The sequence below is a fragment of the Elaeis guineensis genome, chromosome 3, assembly GCF_000442705.2.
Source record: "Elaeis guineensis isolate ETL-2024a chromosome 3, EG11, whole genome shotgun sequence".
Classification (NCBI taxonomy): Eukaryota; Viridiplantae; Streptophyta; class Magnoliopsida; order Arecales; family Arecaceae; genus Elaeis; species Elaeis guineensis.
In genome coordinates, this window is record NC_025995.2 from 106,797,595 (window position 1) to 106,820,356 (window position 22,762).

Consider the following 22,762-nt stretch of genomic DNA (forward strand, 5'->3'; position numbering starts at 1 on the left):
TGCTGAAGGAAAAAAAGTAAGTGGAAGAACTGTACAAAGGGTTTAGCAATTTATCATCTGAAGTGCATTTATACCACCTGTTTCTCCATTATTCTTCTGCAAGAAGCAGGCAATTGACACATTCTCATCCCTGCTGATTAAGAAAAGCTTTGCAAAATATCCTTGGGAGGCACCTCCCACATCCAATGTCCTCCCATACCATGATCATCTTGCTTTCTTGAACAGAAAAGCTGACTCAATTGAGTGCATCAGCCATTCCAAATACCGAATTCCAGAAGGCCGACAAAGGCCACATGCTTTCGGAACATGATTCATCCAAAAGCACATCAGAATGTCTTCACCAAAAGTTACCACAGAATAAGATTCACATCTTTTAAATTATTAAACACAGTCCACCCGACAAGTTTGATTCCTCCACCGACCGACATTCTAGACATTGCATACATACTAACAGCATAAACTCTAAAATTCCATCAGTCATAGCAACAGAGCTCAACTCTATCAGTACCGCCCTTCAGAATGTTCTGTACATGAACAAATAATTGATTCAACATGAAAAAGCTCGCAATGAAACTGACTCAATGTTTCAGGTAGCCTATAGCATTAGTTGAAGAATGAGCCCCTCTAAATGCTATGCAACAGCATGAACACAAGGTAGAGACGAAAGGATTATTCCATAAAAAAGATACTTTGCATTATGCTCATTTTTCACAAAATAAATTACACCAAATCAAATTCAATGTTTCAAAAAATAGCAGCAGAGGAGAGGGGCAAAGGAATCTGGCATTAAAAACGCTATTGCCGCAACTAGAAATGGGAGGAAAATTTATCCTCTACATGCCAGACATGTTGCCAGTCCAAGCAATGACTAGGGCATTTACAGAACTTGAAAGTGATTCATATGTACATGATATATGTTGAGAAATTAAGAAGAAGATGGGAAAAAGAATCAATAAAAGTGAACACTGCAATTGTGATCATAACCTTTTTCTCATCATTGCCCGATGAATATGCCATGACCAAACAAGCAGGAAGATCATGAGGACCAAACCCACACATGTCCAGAAAATTATCAGCCGAGGGGGCATTGGGTTGGGAAAGAGACCTGGTAAAAAATAAATAAATAGTTTCCTCAAAATAAATAATAAACAAATAATGATAACAACAACAACAACAATAATAATAAATCAGTCTCAAGCAAATCTATGGTCCACAAAATGAAGTGTGCACTAAGAATAATACGAAAGATAGCACTCACCATCAGGTGGGTCCCCCTCCCTTTTGATCAAAAAAAAAAAAAAAAAAGGGAGATAGCACTCACCGTGGCCAAACTTGATACAGATAAGAAGCTCCACTATGCATATTGCTAGCGAAAGCCAACAGAATGCTCCTACCTTCTTCACAGGCTTTCTGAAATCATCATCATAAGAAAGATTCCTTTTAGCCACAAAACATGCGAGCATGCTTGCCTAAGAGATGAAATATCTTTATAGTTTTAGAATATCTCATGTTTACTTGAACTAGGACCTTGAAATATAGCCTAATCCAATCACATTTGAGATTGTTTGTCATTCATATGCAAATGAATTCAAGTTTGTAATCCTACATTCTTGTAATTTGTTAGAAATGGGAATACCTGTCTTGCAAGTAGGTGTTGTACTCGCGGATGGTTGGTATCGCAATTAGCCACCACAGAATCAATCTATACACAACCAAGGGATTTCGAGGAGGAATCCAGAGACAAAATTTGAGGAAAAAGGTGTTGAGCTCTACAGTCATAAACACAATGCAAAGGCTGAGCACTTGGATGAACCTCCAAGGCCCAAGCAGAGGATGCCATTCATCTTTGTCCCATCGTGCAGGTGTGAACTGGCCCAGTGTTCTTTTCACCTTGAAGGCCAAGAAGAAAATGAAATTAAGCCAAATAGATAAAAGGAAAATAATATAGAGCAAATGCTTTAGTTCAGCAATGATATTGGCAGTTCTGAAGGTCCAGGATATGCAAACAAAAGCTCATAATATGTGTTGGATGGAGTATGAACCAAATACGGATAATCAAACTCAGCAACCACTACATTCCTTTTTAAAAAACATATGTTCTGAAGAATGTGAGATTAGTGAAAACAATGCAAAATAAATATTTGATTTAAATGAGAAGTAAATTCCAGTTCCTTGAGCCATCTAAAAAGGAAATAAGCAATTGTTCAATAAGAGTCATTTGTAGATTAATCACCTATACTACGGTTAGAAAATGATCCCACACTGATACAGGGAGGACTTGATCTCAGTCACGTCAATAATCCATATTCCATGCACAGTTCATGAGCTAAGCCTTCCTAGTAAACAGGCTGATATAGATTGTTTACTTTTTGTTTTACTTTGCTTTTTTGGTACATGTTTGTTAACTTTGTTTTACTTTTTCATGGTTCCGTTTTTAGTGTGGCAGAAGGTCATTGGAATTGGAATATGTGTTGCATAATATATGCTCAGGCAAACCGCAACATCGGATTATCTCCCTTTTTCTGGAGAAAATATGCATTCAAATCTTTGTTCATTGAAGAGGGAGAAAAAGATCAATATTTCAAGTCATTCATTTCTTAAACAATGGCTTCAGTCAATAATCGATTACGAAATTATCTCACAAACCAAGGTGCAAAATGGAGCATATGTTGTACCACAAAATATGAAGATCCTAATAGAAGTAAAATGCTAAAAATAGAACATACCTTACCAATGATATTTGGCTGGCGGCTTATACCAACCCACTCGTATGTTTTCCCATCAAAGTACCTAACACTGCGCATTCCTGCCCATATACCTGGACCATGGACCAAATGGCTATCATCATGACAAGCAGTAGTCTCAAGAAGTGCATAAAAATCAGACAACATTTAAAAAAGAAAGAAAGAAAGAAAGAAAGATCTCAATTTAGATTATAATAGACAGTAAATAGAACTTGAGAAGAATATTAGCAGAATGAAGCATGTAAGGCATCGCACAGAAGGACATCAAGCCACTCTTTTTCTCATTTGAGTTACCCACCTAACCTCAACAGTTGTCATTTTAATGACCTCCTCAAACTCCATTACCAAGTCTGACCCAGGTTAAGCATCTAGTGTTATCAAGCGATTAACATGTTGCGGTTTCCCTTGCACCAGTGTTTCAAACATCAGCCTATGCCAGCCCATGCCATCAGGAACATACCCGCGCCAAGCCAGTACCAGCATTTCACACCACTTGTCTGATACTGCTCACTACTGTATAAGTGCACAAGGCAAGTGTTTGAAAACAGCACTGCATGTGATTTGATACAAAATGGCACATGTTGTGCTAGCCGCTACCCAGCATGTCCCACTCCAAAGGCACTTCTTGCCTTGCACGTTGTAGATTTTTTGAAAAATCTTTACAATTTTATGCCATAAATCATATTCATTCCCTGCCTACCGGACGTTGCCAAAAGGCTCTTCAACTTATTAACCTTAACATGTTCAAAAGCAATTTTAATCTGTTTAACTTGTTAACCCTTGGAGTGGAATAAAGTGCATCCATGGCAACATCAACTGGCGAACTTCTATGGTTCAAGTTTATAAGGTTTTTACATGTAATTGCATCTCATTTAAAAACATTCTCCTCAACCCTGTCCAAACCATCAATCACATAAAATAGACATCTTCCTTCCACCATGTTCTTAGATTTCTTCCATTGTTATTATTTCAAGTTCTAGTCCAAGAAACTATAACAATTGTGCAACCCATTTCTTCCATTTTTCTTTCGCATTCTAGTTCCAATAACTATAACTTTTGTGCAGCCTTTGAGATGTCTAACTCTGATGTAGTCAGAGTGCGAAATGTTGAAGCAATTTGACACAAATGGTTCGCGCCATACCGAATAGGTCTTGGCATAGTTACCTTTGACTCAGGATTAGAACAAGGTGAAGCAACTCAAAAGTGCTTGAGGCCTAGAATAGTTTGTGAATTAAGTAGTTCAAAGTAAGGTCTGCAAAATCAGTATCAGGATCTGTGCCAGCCAGCCGGCAGTACGAGTCAGTATGGATCCGTATCGGATCGGACCAGTCCAAACCGACAAACAAGCGAAGAAAGGAACCAGAGAGAAGGAAAAGAGAGAAAGAGGGGAAGGGGAGGAAGAGGGAGGGAGAGGGTGGCCAGAGGAGATGCCTACAGTGGCCATAGACAGGCCGCGGGTACACTTGGAGGGCCACCAAGGCCTCCATTTCCTTCGCCAAATAGTGGCCGAGAGAGAGAGAGTAGGGAGGAAAAGAAGAGGGGAGGTCGGCGAAGGGGCCGAAGGACCTCCGGCTAGCCGTTATGGCCGCCGGACGGTGAAATCGTGACCCGCAGCTCTACAGGCATGAAATAGAGACGATCGCGTCTGTTTCACAGGATTTTTTTTTTTAAACATTCCGACGACAATAAAGCCAGCAATATGTTTGCTAGCTTCACTTAACTGAAGCTAATAAACCTATTGTCGATTTTACTATTCATCATCGTTTTAAAAAAATACGATGAACAGGAAAGGTCATCTCTATTTTACAGCCGCAGCTCCGCCCGCCGCACCTTTTCTGCCATCTAGTGGCCACGGCAGCCATCCAGCAGCCTCTCCGCCAGCTCTACCTCCCTTCGGTACCCTCACTCACCCTCTCTATCTCTCTCGATTAAATGCCCTATTGGGCGACACAAAGCTGTGGAACGTCCGCGGACCACCGACGGCCTCGACGAACCGCCACTGGCCCTCCAACAGTGGCATTCCCTCTTTCCCTCCCCTCCTCTCTCTCTCTCTTCATCTCTTTCCCTCTCCCTCATCTGATGTTCCGATTGGCAAGACTAAACCGTCCCGATTTGCGATTGGCATGACTCAGAATGCCCTGAACCGTCCGATTCGGAACGGTTTGACGAACCATGGTTCTAAGTGTACCACCTGCAATTAGCTTTGAAAATAGATAATTCATGCAGGGGATCTGGTGGTACTACCCAAGTACAATCAAGAACTTTCTCCCCCGTCCATTTCCACTCTTTCTAGCTAAAAACAAAGAGAAGGAGATCAAGGAGAGCAGTGTCTTGTGAGAAGATTTGAAATCTTCATCTAAGATCATATCTCAATGACCACTTCATATATGACCTGCCCCCTTTGTCGATATAATTAAAAAAGGAAACCTAGAATAGTTTTTCAGCTAAGTCATCCCATAAAAAAGGTCACTAAATCCTTTGGCTTATCAACATGCTACTGCCATGAACACTTTTAATTCACCATGCACAGATGCTGCTCCTTACCACTCAGTTAAGAATTAAATGATCCTGTAACAATCTACCAAAGAAATCAGCAATAGCTTATCCTTTGATTTCCACCAATTACGAAAAAATGTTCACCTTTAGTGGAGAAAAGAAGAATAACATGTTCTTGTAATTAGATTTTTCTTAAGAATGTCCTTCCAGAAGTTACTATCTTCTTTTCTATTTGTTCATTGTTGTGATTACAAATCATTGTCAAGCCTAAATCCTTCTAGAAGCACACATTCAATGTGCGAATAAATTAAGATTGTTGATTTATGTTTTGCAAATTATGGAAAGAGTACTGACATAAGAATCTAGATGTAAGTGTTATGTTACCATAATGGTTAATAATTTGCAACTGAGCATTACAGAGGTGTAGTGGCTACCACATTTTTAATTTTAATAATGTCTAATAAAGGCCATTATAACAGCCACTATTTCCATCTTAAGGTTAGATTCGGTTGAGATATATTTCCAATATAATATTTAATAATGCTAATCTTACTGGATATTTTCACACTATTTTAATATGAAACTGAAATATTATCTTAAAAATACTTATTAATGAATGTAATGATTCTCAACATATTAGAGTATCCCAGTTCTCAAAACATGGATGGCAAAATTAAATGAAGAAATGCCCGAACAAGGTGAGACTCATACTAGAGCATGAAGTCTTAGATTAAGAACACAAGCCAGGTGAACAAGATGGAAAGCGCATCCAAAGTTATTATTATTTTCTTGGTCATAAAGCATGTCCTTGTTTATAATGGAAATACTCTTTTTAGAAAATAATAATTGTCAACAGTTATCATGCTATATAACTAACTATGTGGCTGCTATACATTATGATTTACTGTACAAACTCAGAAACTAATTATTTGGCAGCTATATGTATGACATTACAATTCCTGTTATTTAAAATCACAATACACTATGCCACAGAAGAACTATATATAAGAATAAAAAAGAGTTGGTTCGAAATAAATAGTTTCATCTCGGTAAAGTTATTTGTATGTATCTGTGCTGAGTAGCTGCCTACACAATACTAGTTGATATGCTGGCCCTCATTATCTGGTCAATATAAATCAATATATCTCAAGATATCGACCAACACAATATCATGGCATTAGCCAAAATTTGCTAACCAATCTTTAAAAATTTCAAAACAATTTCAATAATTAAATACCTTAACGAATATATTAGAATAGTATGGTTAATATTGAGTTTATTATATTGGCAAAGATTTCAATTAGCTTGATTCCTATAATACTGGCTAAGAATGCAAAACATCTTAAGGCCTAGTTGAATGATTGGGCTGAAAATTCTATTGAATTGTGAATTGGGCCAGTACAACCAGCAAGATCATAAGATTACAAGCTAGGTTGGGCCTATATTCTTAAATACCCAAGAAAAACTTTGGAGTGAGTCAACCCGAATCCTAGCCCAACCTGTATTCCTGCAATCTTACTGGTTGTACTGGCTCGATCAACGAATCCAATACGAATTTTAGCCCAATTATCCAAACAAACCCTTAGTATTTCTCCTAATGCTATGGGCCATCCATCAACATCATTGTTATCTAGGGTTTTAAAAAAAATATACTTCCAAAGTGAACTGTGTACTAGAATCAACAGACTCCTAAAAGAAATATTTGCATATCAAAACTGAGAGAAGATTTTTCTTAAGGAAAAGAACAGGGAGAAGGTTGTCACTGCACCTTTTCTGTGTCCACAACCAAACACAAGAAAAATTAGAAAATAATAAAAAATAAAGCATTCATCCATACATCACATGTAGGCCTGGATGGATGGCTGAGTATTGAGTAAATGGCATGATTCAAGCAGCCTAAGTACAGGTGTATGGGTGAGATGGAAGATAAGGGTGAGAATCTGTCAGGTGAGAATAATTTGATGACATAGGCAACATTGATTTAGTCACTGGTTTACATGGAAAGATTGGATCACTCTAGTGGCTCACAGTGAGGCGGCCATTTTGTTTGAATTGCTTGATTAGGTGGCAACATTAATCACTCTAGTGTCATGCCCCACCTACAAAAAAAAAAAAAAGAAAGGGGGGCAAACAGAAAAGCCCATTATTGCAGTGGGTCCAAGCCACCAGTTCCATTCCATTCAGGCAATGGGGAGATGCTGGTCAGCAGAGATCAGAATAAAAGCAGTTGAACAATAGCTATATATTGGGTGTGAGATGATGACAATATGACACTAGAACTATCCTACAAACAGATGGGTGGAAAAAGTATATGCAATTTAAGAAGAGAGAGATTAATATCAGGACAAGAAGTTTACTCCGTAGAAATAGGTTGTTACAGTGGTGGCAATGGGTCAATGGTGTCAGGTACACGTTGGCTCAGGTTGGGACCAAAAAGAACAGAAAACAAAAAACCCTCAACCAAGACCCAACCCATTTGTAATCAGGTTGAACCGTTGAATTGCATAAGCCCATATACCATCCATTTATTTTACGTGGATGCATATCCAACTAGCCACCCCAAGTAGTGCTTCGCTTGTCAATTATATACATTAGTAAATGAAAAAAATAAAATATGGCCAATAATATGATATTTATGTTTGATATCTAAAAAAAGGCAATAAGTGCAGAAGCAACGAGCAAACTTGAAGTGGAGAAGAAAACATGATAAATCTTAAACACACCATTTCCATAACTTTTATTCTTTAAACCATTAATTATACAACCTTCCTAATCATCTGAACCTATCCTTGAGTAGGCAATAAACCATAGTACGATTACTACTATCCTCAGGGTTTGGGAATGGACCTTAAAGGTTTGTTCTACACTTCTACCCATGATAATTCACCAATTGGAAAGTCCTAACCCATATCTGACCCACTTACAGTTGATGTGGCTTCAGCTAAGCCATATTAAATCCAATTAACAAGAACATCAACAAAAAGCCTATTTATTTCAAGGCAGGGCCAGGTCAAAAATTGCCACCCTAGATAGGTTGAGCAAGGATGGAACTCATTTAGTTAAAGATGGGGCTCCCAAGAGAAAGATTGCATAAAGCAAAGTCACACCATCAAGTTCCAAGCTGGCAATTATCCAGGTGATCATACCCCTTTGACCAACCACTAGAGATTCTGGGCTTAAATCTTGGATGGTGCATCCCAAGTAGTAGGACCTACATAATTAGTGCAGACTGCCTGCCTCCCTTTCTCTCCAAAAAGTCACAACCAAATTAGAACCAACATATCATCAAGTTCCAAATTGACTCCACAAGGACAATCACAGCATTTTTGGAGTCTAAGAACTACACTGCAGAACTAGTAGAAGATTTCAAAAATGAAGTGAGAAAAAAGATAATTAAATACTACAAAAGAATCAGTCAAGAATTTAAGATTTGCCAAAACTCATCGAATCCACCGTTCGCCAAACCATCCTGAATCGGACGGTTTAGGCTATGCCGAACAGTACCAGCAGGAAATCGGTCCGGTTCCAGCATACAAAACGGCATAGCCATGATTTTCAGAACCATCCCGAATCGTCCAGTTCGAGGTGTTCCAAACCGAACCGGCGGCCAAACGGTCCGGTTCAACCATGCAAACCGGCACAGAAAAAAAAAATTAATGAACTGTCCGGTTCAGACCCAAACCGGACAATATGGGGATCGAACCGAACCGACCGGTTTAACTATTTTAAGAGGGAGAAAGGCCTGAGAGGAAGCCGAAAGACTCTCTCTGTTATTTCGATGCAGCAAAGGCATCTTTCGTCCCTTTTCTATTTCAAGAACGGCCGAAAAATACGTGATCAAGCTTGATTAGAGATACGTATTCGATCCTAACTCCCGTTCTTCACCTTTCCTCCTCTTTTTTTTTTTAGAAAATGAAAAAACAAAAAGAAACTATGTCAAAATTTTATTTTTTTGTTTGATTTTAATATATGTTGTAGATCTATGGAAGATCTACACAATGACACTAAAATCATTAATTTTTGTTAAATATATAATTTTTAGAATTAAAAATATATTTTTGAAATAAAAAATTATTTAAAAAAATAAAAATCGAAAAGAAATGTAAAATCAGATTATGAGGGTCTTACAAGCTACTTTCGACATAAATTTGATGTCGATTGATCAATGTTTTGACGCATCTTGTGCATAGTATTCTAGGCCTAAATTTTGAAAAAAAAAAGCATTTTATCGCTCTCTATGGACTAAGAAATTTATATGTAGCATAAATGGTAGGATCCTATATGGGTCTACGATCAATTTTTTTCATAATTTTTTTATTTTTTAACATAATTATTTTTTAAAAAATAATAAAAATAATTAAATAATTCATAAAAAATTAAAAAATTAGATAAATGAAATCTATCATTTTTTACGTAGTTATTAAAGTAATGTGCTTGTCAATTCTCAGAAATGGATCCATTACGGAAGAAGAAGGATCCTGAGCATGGTTCGCCGTACCAGGCCGAACCGCCCGGTACGGAGCGTACCGAGCCGGACCGGTCCCTTACCGGTCCGGTTCGGGCCTATTTTTCGGAAAAGGACCCCGAACCACACCGAACTGCCCGGAACCAGGCGGTACGACTCGATTCTGGATCGGTTCAGGGTGAACCGAACCGTACCGCCCAAGGGAGGGGGAGGGGGGAAGGTAGGGACCTTTTCACGTGGTTGGGGGGAGGGAGGGGGGAGAGAAATGGGCATGGCCCACTTCACATGGGGGGAGGGCCTGGTGCTTTAATAAGCACCAGGCCTTTGGTGTTCTTTGAGAGTTCTCAGAGAACACCCATGGCTGTGGGCAACTTAATCGTTGAGACCTCCAAAAAATTAGAAAAGAAGGCAAAATTTTGTGAAATTGGAGGAGTGATTTGAGAAGAGGCTGATCTTTGGCCGGAGGTAAGATAATCCATTATTTTGTTAGTAAATATTTTTTTTTTTATTTTAGTTGTTAGAAATAGGATAAAAATGAGGTAAAATAAAAATAAGAGAAAATCATGCCAAAATCTTATAATTTTGGTATGATTTAATTATATGTGATAGATCTTTGGAAGATCTACATGATGACATCAAAATTGTTAATTTTCGTTAATTATATATTTTTTTAAATATTTTTAAATATTTATTTATTTAAAAATTAAAAAAAATAAATTTTAGAGAAAAAAATTAGAGTTTGAGAATCATGTTTAGAATGATTCAAGCTACTTAAATCTAATTTCAAATTTTTTTTCAAATATTTAAAATTAAAAAATTATTTTTTTATTATTTAAATTAAAAAATTTAATTATAAAATAAAAAATATATAAAAATAGTATTATATTTTAATTAATTTAAAAATATTATTTGAAGCATATAACATATTTATTTTGAATTTATAAGTTTTAAAATAATTATTAAAATTATTTTAAAATTATATATAATTATTTTAATTATCATAAAACTATCGTGTTTTGTTATACTTGCATATATTTTAATTATATATATATACTGCGGACGATCTTGCACGTGGAGTAGGGTCCATGGATGTATCTGGATCATCCTCGCATTATGGATCCTATTATCCATAGCCACCTTATGATCCATATGCATATGGTGCATCCGAGATATTTTCTAGTGGTTACTATCCTATGCAGTCTGGAGCATCTTACGGATCAGATTTTGCTACTGGCATATTTGGATGGGCTTCTCCACAACCGTACCATCATCTCGAGGATACTTCTCAGAGTCAGAATTTTAACGAGAGATCTGAAATGTCTTACAATCCAGAGAGGATGCCTTATGGGATGATGAATATTCGAGAGTACGGTGCAGCTTGGCTAGAGGGTTGGACTGATATCCCTTCAGATTATATTGATGATCCAGACATCTACGAGCGTCACAGACACTCGACAAGAAATTAAATATAGAGTACATCTTAAGGTTTATTGCGCTTTGTACTTACATATTTAGATACATTTTAATGCGTATTTTATATATTTTTTCTTTAATTTTAAGATGACATAGTTGAAATATAATGTAAATAAATATATGTTTGAAATTTTGGATCAAGAGTCTTTGTACCGCAACCTAACTCCAAATTGAACCCAAGTATGTCAATAATATGCAATATAATGCCATATTGAAGTTGTATTTATCAATTATTAACTTCAAAAATCCAAAAAAAAAAATTTGAAAATCGAAAAAAATATTGTGTACCGGTACCGGATCGGTACGCCTAGGCATACCGTGTGTCGGTACGGTATGGTACCGGTACCGTACCGTACTGGTCTGAGACTGAAACGCCCTCCGGTACCGGTACAGTGAACCTTGATCCCGAGCATGATATTGGTTGAAAGCATGGAGAGATGCTCTCAAATCAGCGTCATTGGAGATGTAAATGATGTGCCATAGAATTCAAAGAAAGAGGGGCTACACAGTTAAAGCAACATTTGACCGGTGGCTATCTGGATGTAGCTATGTGCCATAAGTGTCCACAAGAGGTCCGTCAGCTCATAAAGAAGCACTTTGCTGATTTTAAAGCGACGAAGAAAAAATTTGAAGAAGGCAAAGATGGATCATCGAGCAGTCAAACCACCTTCTTATTACTTTAGAAAGTCAGAAGAAGGACAAGGATCTGTTCCATCAGATGAGAAGGTATAGATCGATGCTGCCATTTAGATGAGTTTGAATGATCACTGACAGCTAGAGAAGTTGGTCAAACATAGAACTCGATTTGGACCGTCAGTTTATGAGGACGGATCAGACTCAGAGAGCAGTACAGCTGAGTCTGAGTCAGCACAGATTAGGAAGACATTCTTAGTTAGAGAGCCCACCAGTAAAGGCACCAGCCATCTTGCATCCATATTGGAAGGATTTGGTGATAGAAAGACGTCCTCCAAGAAGATTCCAGAAGGAGCTACTATTCATGATTTGGATCCACATTCCTTTCCTAGCAGAGACTCCAAGCAACAGAGGATTGATACTATGTTGAGAAAAAATAAGAAGAGGGATATGTGGAAAGCTATTGAATCGTGGTTTCACTTCAATCACATTCCAGGGAATACAGTAGACAATCCGTATTATCGCACTGTCATTTCATCTATATTGTCGGTCCAGGTGTTGATCCTCCAGGATCAAAAGATATCTATGGTGAGCTTCTTGACAGCAATAAGAAGGATTTAGAGAAGTGGATTGCCTCCTTTCAGAGCAAGTGGCCTGTGTATGGATTAATTGTAATGTATGATGGTTGGACTGGTCCTACTAGACGAAGCATCATCAACTTCTTGACATATTGTGATGGAAGAATATTTTTTCACAAATCTGTTGATGCTTCAGCTGAGATGCACGACGCTAGCTACATCCTTAGATCATCATCAACATCATCATCAACATCATCATCAACATCATCATCATCATCAACATCAACATCATCAGCATCATCATCAACAATGGATTCAGGATATAATTCTAACCAATTAGTCGAAGCAAAGGTCCTATCAATTTTTCCCTAGACTCTAGCTTGACCTAATCGATTATTACATCAAATATACTTAATGAAATTGAAAAAGAAAAAGGGCTGCCAACTTGTCTGGGCTGTTAATCCAAACATCTGGTCTCTTCTTTGAATTATTTGTTACTTCGTAAAAAAGTGACATTTTTTTGGATACTCATTCTTTCGAAAAACACAATTTGGGATCAAAAAATAGTTTTATTAATCAAAATTTCTCAAAAAACAAAAAAAATCATTAAATACTCCTTAAAAAATTAAAAAAAAATTGGACATGCCGGTTTGACCGACATGCCTGCCGTACTGTGTGTCGGTACGATACCGAACCGATACCATATCGTACCGACCGACGATCGGAACGACGTCCGATACCAGTTCAAAAAATCTTGGGCACAGCAGCCATCTCACAAAGAGGGAGAAGAAAGAGAGGAAGAGAGAGGGGAGAAAGAAGAAGAGGAAGAGGAAGAGAGGGCCTCCGGCAGCCCGTGCCGAGGGGCCTAAGGGCAACCAAGGTTGGAGAAAAGCCTCTGTCGTCCTTTAGTGCGAAACAGAAGCTCACCCCTATTTTATCTTTTTTTTTGGGATTTATCGCATGAAGTCGGCAACCAAGTTGCCGACTTCGACCGAAATGATAAAAAAAAAACAAAATACACGAAGTCGATAACTGGGTTACCGATTTTACGCGATAAAATCTAAAAGAAAAGCGAAACAGGGGCAAACCCCTATTTCACACTAGAGGGTGGAGGCCCTCCTCCAATCTCAACCACCCTCAGGCCCTTCGGTGCAAACCGTCGGAGATGTCGTAGCGGCATCACCATCCATCTAGAGGCCTCCAACAGCCTCCAGACACTCGATAAGAACCTCTCCCTCTCTCTCCTTCCCTCCCTCCACCCTTATCGAGCTCGGCAAGAGCTCACTAGCCTCTGATGACCACCGAAGGCCCTCGCTTCCCCTCTCTCTTCTTCTCCCCTCCTCTCTCTCTTCCTCTCTTTCTTCTCCCTCTCCCCTTCTCTGCCCTGTCTGTTCAGCCTAGCACGGACCAATAGGGACCCATATCGAACTGTACCACCAGTTGGCCGGCACGGGATCTGATTCCGATTCGACAGTCCTGGATTGAAACAATTATTTTACCATAAAATCGAGGAAAACATCAAACAAAATATTAAGATAAATCAGATCTTTTGAAGTAAGAAGAAGAATAGTGTGAAGGGATTAAGAGAGAATGCCAATGCCCTTTCTCCCTCTTCTCCTTCATTAATTAGAGGTCTCAGTTTCATTTAATAATGGGCTCAGATCCATTCATAATGTCATTCAAGCACCTCCAAATTGAATTGCGCATTGTGGGTGTTAATGGGATCAAATAATGCCACAAATGTAGGATTACCTTATATATAAGGCTAACCAAGGTATAGTTAATGAACGATTGTACCTTAGTCGCAATCTTATTTTATCATAGGTATAAAGAATTATATTCAATTAAAGACGAATTTGGAGCAAACTAATATGAAAGCTGTAATAATTGAGTGAGAGAATATTTTCTAATCATTAGAAGATATAAACTAATTCATGACTATTTATGTACATCTACTTCTTCCATAACTTGTTAGAGACTTGATCTAATAAATGAAATTCAGAATTTATCTCTAAATTCTCAAGCAAAATGCACATAAATCAATGGACCTGATGCCACAAATGTATATAATAGGAAATAAGGAATAAAATTTTAAAAAATCAGAATACATAGTTGGAATAGTTTTTCAAATCCAACATTCCAATTCCATGAGAGAGAAATACAAAGGCCAAACAAACCTGCCATTACAACATGGCTGGAAGAGAGAGAGAGAGAAAGATTGTGGGCTTCAGCAGTGGGGCCAGTGGGGAAACGTTGGGGGTATCCTCTCCTTCAAGATTTGCTTGGCTGGCTAGCCTCTCAAGAATGAGAGAGAGGCCAAGACAATGGAGGGAGCTTGGAAGAGGAGCCAAAGAAAAGAAGAGATGGAGGAAGACCATGAGAAATGAGGTGCCCACAGAGGAGCTAATGGGACTTTATCAAAATCACATATCCTATGGGTAAGGTCCAACAAAGATCCACTTAATCCTCTTTACCAAAGCAGGAGAGAAAAAAGATGAACCACTCTAGAGAAGGGAAGGGAATGAATAAAAAGGTCTAGGGGCTTCAGCAAACAGGAGAATAGGGGTATGAACTAAAAGCATAGCCAGGGGGTATTGGCAAGGAGTTATGCAGTGTTTATCCAATATAAAGGGAGCGCAGATCAGGGCATTAATACTCATTTACAATGTATTTACCCAGATACCAAGCTTCTTGATGCAAAATATGGGGCTGTACATTGCAGAGTATCTCACAAAACACATGGAAATAAGATTTTCCTTATGAAATATGCAGACAATTATCCATGTATGCTGACTTTGCATGTTAAGCTCATGTTGTTCATTGATGCAATGAATATGGATGTAAAATGGGTAGAACCTTCAAAACATAAATGTGCAAGTTAAAGGAAGACTTAATTAATAGTAGTTGGCTAGCTCAGGTCTCACCAAACCAATTGCAGATTAAGATATCCAGAATGATACTATCCCACCAACATTCGTTAAAATTTGGCAACATATGACGAAAAGTTAGCTGCAAAATGTTAGCACCAGTGTGCTTTTAGAAAAACAAACACCAAAAAAATGAAACATTCGCTAGTTATTGTTGACATATGTTTGAAAACTGACCTCCATGAATTCAAAGCCAACAGACAAAACCCACAAAAGGGGCTGATTTCGTATCATTATAGCTTTTCCCCACCATCCAAAAATATGAGCAAGAACAAACTCATCAAACAATGTTTCCTAGCAAAACATAAAACCTAGATCAGTAACTGACACAAACCCAGTATATGTCAATTATGAAGAGATTCAGAAATATGAAAGTAAAAAATTAAAATTAGGTTGGTGAACGAAGAGATCATACATAAACATTGTTAAACCTGCTTTTGGGATTCTCAGGTACATATATACGGCAATCAGTTCCATATGATCTTTCAGGTAGTTCTGTAAAAATGTAAATGAATGAGGAGTTCAAAATTTTCTTCTATTGCAAATAAGCAACAGTTATATCAGAAAATTAAAATTAAAAAAAAAAGTTCTAGTCAAGAAAATGCATTACCAACTCCTAGATCAGGGTGAAGATATTTCATTAACTGCCGAGCATCGCCACGGTTCTGAAATATAGGAGATAATGTTCAAAGAATAAATGACCTTCTCAAAAAGGACAGAAGCAAAATAACTAGCCTTTGTACATTAAATGATAATCTTGCAAACGAAGCACAATATAACAGCTACCAAGAAGTCAGAGAAAGTAATATAGTTTCCAGTAAAATAGTATAAAATATAAGTGTTCTAGAGGCAGCATAATCTTAAATATGGAATGATTATTTCTAAAATAAAAAATAGATTGTGTAACTATACATGGGGTATTAATTGGAATGAGTATGTGCCAATGAAAAAAGTGGAGTGGAAAAAGCTAAGAAAAAAAGCAAAGAAAATCAAATGACCCTGCTATCTTTTAGTTCAGTCAGAGGTCATTCAAATTGACAGAAGCTGTATGACATACTATATCAAATCAATAATGCTAAATAGACAAGCAAGAGACATGAGCATCCACAAAGAATCAGGTCTAGCCTTCAAGCTTATAGGTTTAAATGGCTAGAAACAAACCTGGAAAAGCAAAAAAGTAAGAGCAACGAGGTAAACAACAGCCATCCCATGAACCAGACGCCAAATGGCAGGGTGTGGCCTGATAAGTACCCTGCAAATCACAATAGCAATTAACCAGGCAAAAATTCAGTTTATGTGGTCCAGTTTTATCACCAAAACCAAATGCTTATGTGCATATTTTCCCACAGTAGGAAGATTTTCAAGTACTTGACTTGTTTTCTTATTCCTTTTCATAATCAAAAATTATTTCCTGGTCAATTCAAATATTATACGATAGAAAATAATGTCAACAGCTAATCGCCAGATTTAAACAAACATCACATGGCGCCAGTGTCTACCATAACCATAACCATCTTATCATATCACTGTGTCACCGCCAACAAAAAAAAAAAAAAAACAAATAAGCAGTAATTTAAGACAGAAGTGTTGACATAAACCAGAATTTAACTCAGATAAGAAACCTAAAATAACAATTAGTTAATGTGAGCTATCAAATTCCTCAATGATTGCTTCAGTACAGTAATAAAATTAGTTCACATCCTAAAATAAAATATTGGCAATTTAATGATTAAAAAGAAAGTAGAAAATTCATCTTTTGCACTTGTATATACAGTGGATTGTTCCAAAGAATTGACATGGCAGTAAGAAAAAGCATATGGATTGACTTCATATTTTTCCATCATCATTAAGCATAGTAAAACATCTCCACATTATACTACTCCACAGAAAACATTTAAGATAGAACCTATCATGGCTATGGAATAAGGCCAGATCATAGAATCAACAATAGAAAAGTTGTAACTCACGTTGAAGGCGCTTGAAGCAACGAATAAGCTAGAAAGACTGCAATCATCGCCCAGACACCCCTAAAGGGAACAAAGATGATGGTCAGCAAGACTTCCTCTTGCTCAGAGCAGATAAATATCTTCTATAGTAAAACAAGAAAACATGCAAACAGATAAAAAAAGGGAGTACTATGTCTATCAATGAAATAGAAGATGATATAAATCTCAAAAGAAGTGGAACAAGCAAGTTGAGAAAAAAGATCGCCCAAATGACTCAGATGTTTCTAATCAATATAATAGGAATATCCAGGTAATAATGGAAGTTTAGATCAGTTAAACTTCTCATAGAAATTACCAAGTTTTTGCTGAAAAATAATTAGCATACCTCTTCACAGATGTGACAGCATCATTAGATGCAGTGCTTTCCGGATCAAGTGCTCCACTTGCCCACCTGAGAAAACACAGAGCAAACACCGACACAGTGATTTCTCTTACAATAAATAATTTTTATAGTCGAAAACAAATATGAACTAACTGTCAGGATTTTATTGCAAAACTAATTTATTATACCTAAAAATATACTATTGGTAACAAAACCAGCCAAAAGAAAGAAAAAAGAATCTTGTAGCCCTTCAAGAAAATGAAAAAAAGAAAATTCAGAGAGATCATTTATTTGCCGTTTATACACTTAAGCAAATATACGAATAACAAGTTTAACTTCTGTCATAAAATATATCTTGCCGAGGAAAATGAGATACTTATATATAAAAGCTAAAACAGATAAAAATGGAATGACAAGTAGCAATCTTGCACAAGCTATAGAAGCATTTTATAAGCTAGCTGTGACAGATCTGCTAAAGTAAAACCTTCTTCATGACATAAGACTATTAAAAGAAAAGCAGTTCCACTAATTTATATAAACCTAAAAGACTCCAACTGCAACATATTTGACCTTCTGGATGGAGGAATGCAAAAGATGCCCACTATAAAGCAAAAATATATCACTATTGTTAGAAAGAACCATAAAAACATATATATATATATATATATATATATATATATATATATATATATATATATATATATATATATATATATATATATATATATATATATATATTTAAAAAAAAAAAAGATATAACCTGGGTGTCACCGGGTCTGCCTTGTCTCATAGTTTGGACACCAAGCATGAACCAATCAGGGTTTCACTAGTATATCTAAAATGCATGATATTATAGCCAAGTCAAATTTATATTGTATACATAGATTACATGGATAGTTAGTAAATTATATGTTAGTAATTTTCATGCTTCACCTAGCTTTGTCTCATGCATCTTGTTTTAAGATTCACAGATTAAGAGAGACCTCATCGCATTTCATGAACAACTTTCTGAAATCATCAAGTCTGTATATTGAATTTTGGAGTTTAATCCAATCACTAAATATGATCCTTTCTTCTATTTTTCAAGTAAATCTGCCTTAGCAAACCTCCCCCATACAGCTCAGCAAAATGGATTTGCTGAGAGCAAGCATGGGCACATATTCTTGAGACAACAAGCTTCTTTCTCTTGTCCTTTTTGTTCTGACACAGTTTTGAAAATACTACCATTTTCACTCTATTTTATATCAAGTGCACACTTTCTTACAATGAATCATCACAAATGTATCATCAAATTATATTCATCCACTTTACCTTTTAAATCAAAAGATTTGTTCCATTTGCTTGGTGACCTATGTCTTTTGCCCCTATGGGAATTTTCTTTCTTCTCAAGAGAAAGGTGAAATTATTACAATCCATGGTCACAATGCCTCTTGAATGACTGACCTGTTTGCTTGGCCCTGAGATGTGCCCTCACTTGAATGTCGAAACCATCATGTCTATCTAAAGAAAGAAAACAAAAAGGCAAGGTTTGCTGTGCCAATACCAAGGCTTGGACTGATCGGTCGGTGGCATAAATCGGTACACCCCCATGCTGTTCTATACCGAGCCTCTCCCTCTCCACCTCCTCACTAGTTTCTCATTTTGATTGCCGGAACTATCCTGATCCGCTGTCGGCACGGCTCAGTACGCCTCAAATCGGATGGTTCGGGACAATTCTGCAAATCCTACAAAAAGGTTTCTCCATCTAGATATTTTTATCCTCATCTCAAGACCAAGTGGATGAGAAATGAAAGTCAAAAGCTCAAAATATACTTTCATACATAGAAAGCATGCATGAACATACATAACACATGCATGAGTGCACCATGCAAGCAATGTACATATATATAATAGAATCTGACACATGCATCATAAGATGATAAGTACCCTGGATCGTTAGCAAGAGCAAGATCAGATGTTGCTCCAAGAACATATTTGGATCTAAAATCAGGGTAGTGGAGACTTTAGGAGGTAGAATCATCTACAAATATATGAGTGTTATACATTATAACAAGATATAAAATTTATTACTCGATAATTCTCTAAGTAAACTCAAAGGTTATTCCTTAGAATGCAGAAATAGGAACTTCAATATCACGTTGAAAAAAGGAAAATGGTTGACAAAATAGTAGCTTGGTAGCCTCGGGCAGCAAATGCTCAAGCAAGACTTAGATTTTGGAGCGGGTGTGTCTCCTTAAGAGTGGAAATTTTCAAGTCACAGAAGAAGCAGCACTCCAACTCAAAAAGATTATACCTCACCAGAATTGCAGCAAGATTATACTTCACCAGAATTGCAGTTTTGCTTCCCACATCTTATTCATAAAAAGTGGCAGAAACTAAGTTGCACTTCCCAAGATTTCCTCAAGATCTGTGCTATATCTGTGCAATGTCAGTATAATTAATTTTCAGTTATGCACATACATAAGCATGCATAAATTTGACTACTCTGTTAACTCTCTAAAGTTATACTACCGTTCTTTTTTCCTCTTATCAATTATGCATGTGGTGGTCCATTACCCATTTACAAGTTCCTAGTAGGCTTTATAAAAAGTAAAAGAAAGAACCACTAAAATTATTGCATATTAAACTTTTTGAGAAAAAAATATCACATATTTAACAAGAATCATATAAGTCATATGGCAATATAAAAGCATAGGAGGGGTACAGACAGAAAAGAATAAAGAGGACATGCATCATAAATCAAGGAAATGATACACCAGTGTACCAATACCCAATGAATTTGACAACTAAACAAGAATTGGGACTCACACTAAAAGACAGGTTCCAATGAGTAGCAAAGAAATTGTGCGAGGCTTGTATGCCCATGCCGTCCATGGATCAAATTCACCAAAATTGTTCAGAGAATTTGCATTATTATCTTCCCGGAAAAAACAGTCTTTTCTCTTGGTTTTTCTCTGGCCATTAACCTCCATGAGCACCAGTTGCTTCCAACTGCTCTCTGAAAATAGTGAGTAGGATATGAGACAGAAAATTTGGTCATGGGATGGTACAATAAACAGATCATTTTCCAAGTCGAGGACCAATAGAGTAGGTTCAAGTTTTGTGCATGTATGATAGAATATACTGGCCAACTATCAGTATCACAATCACTTCTCTCAAAGAATACAAAATAGAAATAATGATGATGATGATCACAATACTTGGCTGTGAATTATTAAATTGAAATCTTAAATGGACACCATGATGGCTTAAAGGACCCCAAAAAATGATTGACAAATGAAGAAAATTGGCTAAGTAGATGAATAAATCATGGAGAAGAATCAGAACAATTTCAACTGATTTGGGCAAAAACATAACATTTTAAGTCGATAATCTTAAAAGTAAGTCGTGAAATCAACTAAAAGCAGTGCATGTTAACCAAATTAACAGCTGAATAGCAGGTGAAATAGATGTTTGCAACTCAACTGAATTCAGGTTGTGAGAAAATTTAGGCATATGGAAACATCAAACCATCCAATATAAGATAACAACAAGACTCAGAGCAAAAATTTGGCAAGCATACTTGGTACAACAAAGAAGATATTCTGAGCAAAAAACATATCTACTAAAGAAATGCCGTTATGGATACCAATCAACCACCCAAATAAAAATGAAAGTATAAAAGGCCCAACAAAAATCCCATCAATAAAAACATATTACTAGCGAAAAATGAGCAGATTTATAAACAAAACCAATGCAGGTGACCAGAAACAAAATCCCCAATCGAGAAATTCTTGGATTCGTAACCATGCATAACAATTCAAAGCACCACTTGGAACGCAAGTAACCCAGATCAAGAGAATATTAAATCATTACAGCATGACATTAGAAGACCTGATCATTCCTCCCATTGAAATCCTCGAAACCATTACTCTGATCAAATTAATTATCCATCAGCCTTCTAACCCAGAGGCCAGAATGCCCATTCGAACAAGAATGAACGAAAACCACCGAAGTTTCTTCAAAAACTAATCTACGAACAGAGCATCAAATAAAGAACACATAAAGATTCAATCTTGAAGGGAAAATAGTCTAAGTTACAATCGCAAGAAAAAAATTATCTTTTTACAAATCTTTCCAAGAAAAACTTCCAAAATAAATCTGCGATGATCCAAAAAAGGAAAAAGTTATCGAAAAAACAAATCTTTAATGAAAAAAAACTTAAAAACAAGACGAACTAATCGCATAGACTGACTCAACGAGACAAAACCGGCAGGGTAAAAAAAAAAAGGTTTCAAATATTGAGGAAAAAAAATACGGAAAATACACAGTGGGTCGCAGAGAAAACTTTATAACTCGAGACAATAATAAGGCGAAAAAGAAAAAAATAACGAATCAAATGCGTAAAATAGGACGAGAAGCGAAGGAAAGGTGGTTCTTTTTTCCGATTTCTTTCGTAATTACTCACATAGACGTAGCCGACAATCACGTCCTGGCCGTACGATCACGAGACGAGGAGATCATGGCCGTCGAAAGCATGCTACTCGATCAAAGACGTCACTTTTTTTTTATTTTCTTTCGTTTCTTTTCCTCCCCTCCACTTGCGAGAGAGTGAGAAGGAGAGAGAAGAAACCGAGTGCCAGAAGGCTTATATGGCCAAAAAGCGCAGAGGAAGAGAGTACGACGGTCAAAAGAGGAAGAAGGGGACAGGTAACTACCCCTGAAAGCTTGTGTATTTACACGAGAGGCCATTCTATTTGTTTTCTTTAATTTTTTTTTTTAATTTGCAGGGAGTTTGCTTGACACCCACTGACTGCATGACCAAAAGGTTAATACTCCAAGTCGGGTTAGTGTTGACGTGATATAAAAAGTCAAAATTACCCTCACACAACATCCAAAAAAATTAGGGTATCATATTTACATAATTCTATGTAACACGCTCACCCTCAGTCACCCAAATAATCTTATGTATCCATTGTGATGTATGTTAAGAGTAGTATGCATAATTATGATCTTTTAATCTATTTAAAGAATTATGTAATATATGTAATTTGATAAATGTACTCTTAAATCTTGGTTTTGAAAGATAATTTTCCTCTATTAAAAAGTATTGCAACTTCCTTTATTTGATCCATATCA

The 22,762-nt window shown here is 36.8% G+C and overlaps 1 protein-coding gene across 4 annotated transcripts; it reads right to left on the minus strand.

Moving 5' to 3' along the window:
- Nucleotides 1-231: 231 nt before the first annotated feature.
- On the minus strand, nt 232-22,251 carry LOC105041133 (CDP-diacylglycerol--serine O-phosphatidyltransferase 1). Of its 4 annotated transcripts, none has more exons than XM_010917958.4 (14): nt 22,092-22,251; nt 20,453-20,642; nt 17,648-17,713; nt 17,284-17,343; nt 16,478-16,568; nt 15,927-15,981; nt 15,732-15,811; nt 15,494-15,610; nt 15,314-15,398; nt 2,727-2,818; nt 1,637-1,890; nt 1,322-1,410; nt 985-1,105; nt 232-524 (listed from the first exon to the last, which is right to left on the minus strand). In XM_010917958.4, exons 2-14 carry the CDS (start codon nt 20,614-20,616, stop codon nt 515-517), a joined length of 1,284 nt encoding a protein of 427 aa, XP_010916260.1. In that variant the 5' UTR covers nt 20,617-20,642; nt 22,092-22,251; the 3' UTR covers nt 232-514. The 4 variants fall into 4 exon arrangements, with proteins under 4 accessions (XP_010916260.1, XP_073110356.1, XP_073110355.1 ...); XM_073254255.1 differs by lacking the exon at nt 22,092-22,251 and adding an exon at nt 19,938-20,062 and having other exon boundaries at nt 20,453-20,592; XM_073254254.1 differs by lacking the exon at nt 22,092-22,251 and adding an exon at nt 19,188-19,368 and having other exon boundaries at nt 20,453-20,588.
- Nucleotides 22,252-22,762: the final 511 nt, after the last annotated feature.

Excerpts from the sequence above, each read along its gene's own strand:
- LOC105041133 (XM_010917958.4), bottom strand. The coding sequence starts at position 20,616 with ATGGAGGTTAATGGCCAGAGAAAAACCAAGAGAAAAGACTGTTTTTTC. Across the intron at positions 17,714-20,452 it reads ATTGGAACCTGTCTTTTAGT|GTGGGCAAGTGGAGCACTTG; the intron begins GTGAGTCCCAAT and ends GTGTTTTCTCAG. Across the intron at positions 17,344-17,647 it reads GCTGTCACATCTGTGAAGAG|GGGTGTCTGGGCGATGATTG; the intron begins GTATGCTAATTA and ends TGTTCCCTTTAG.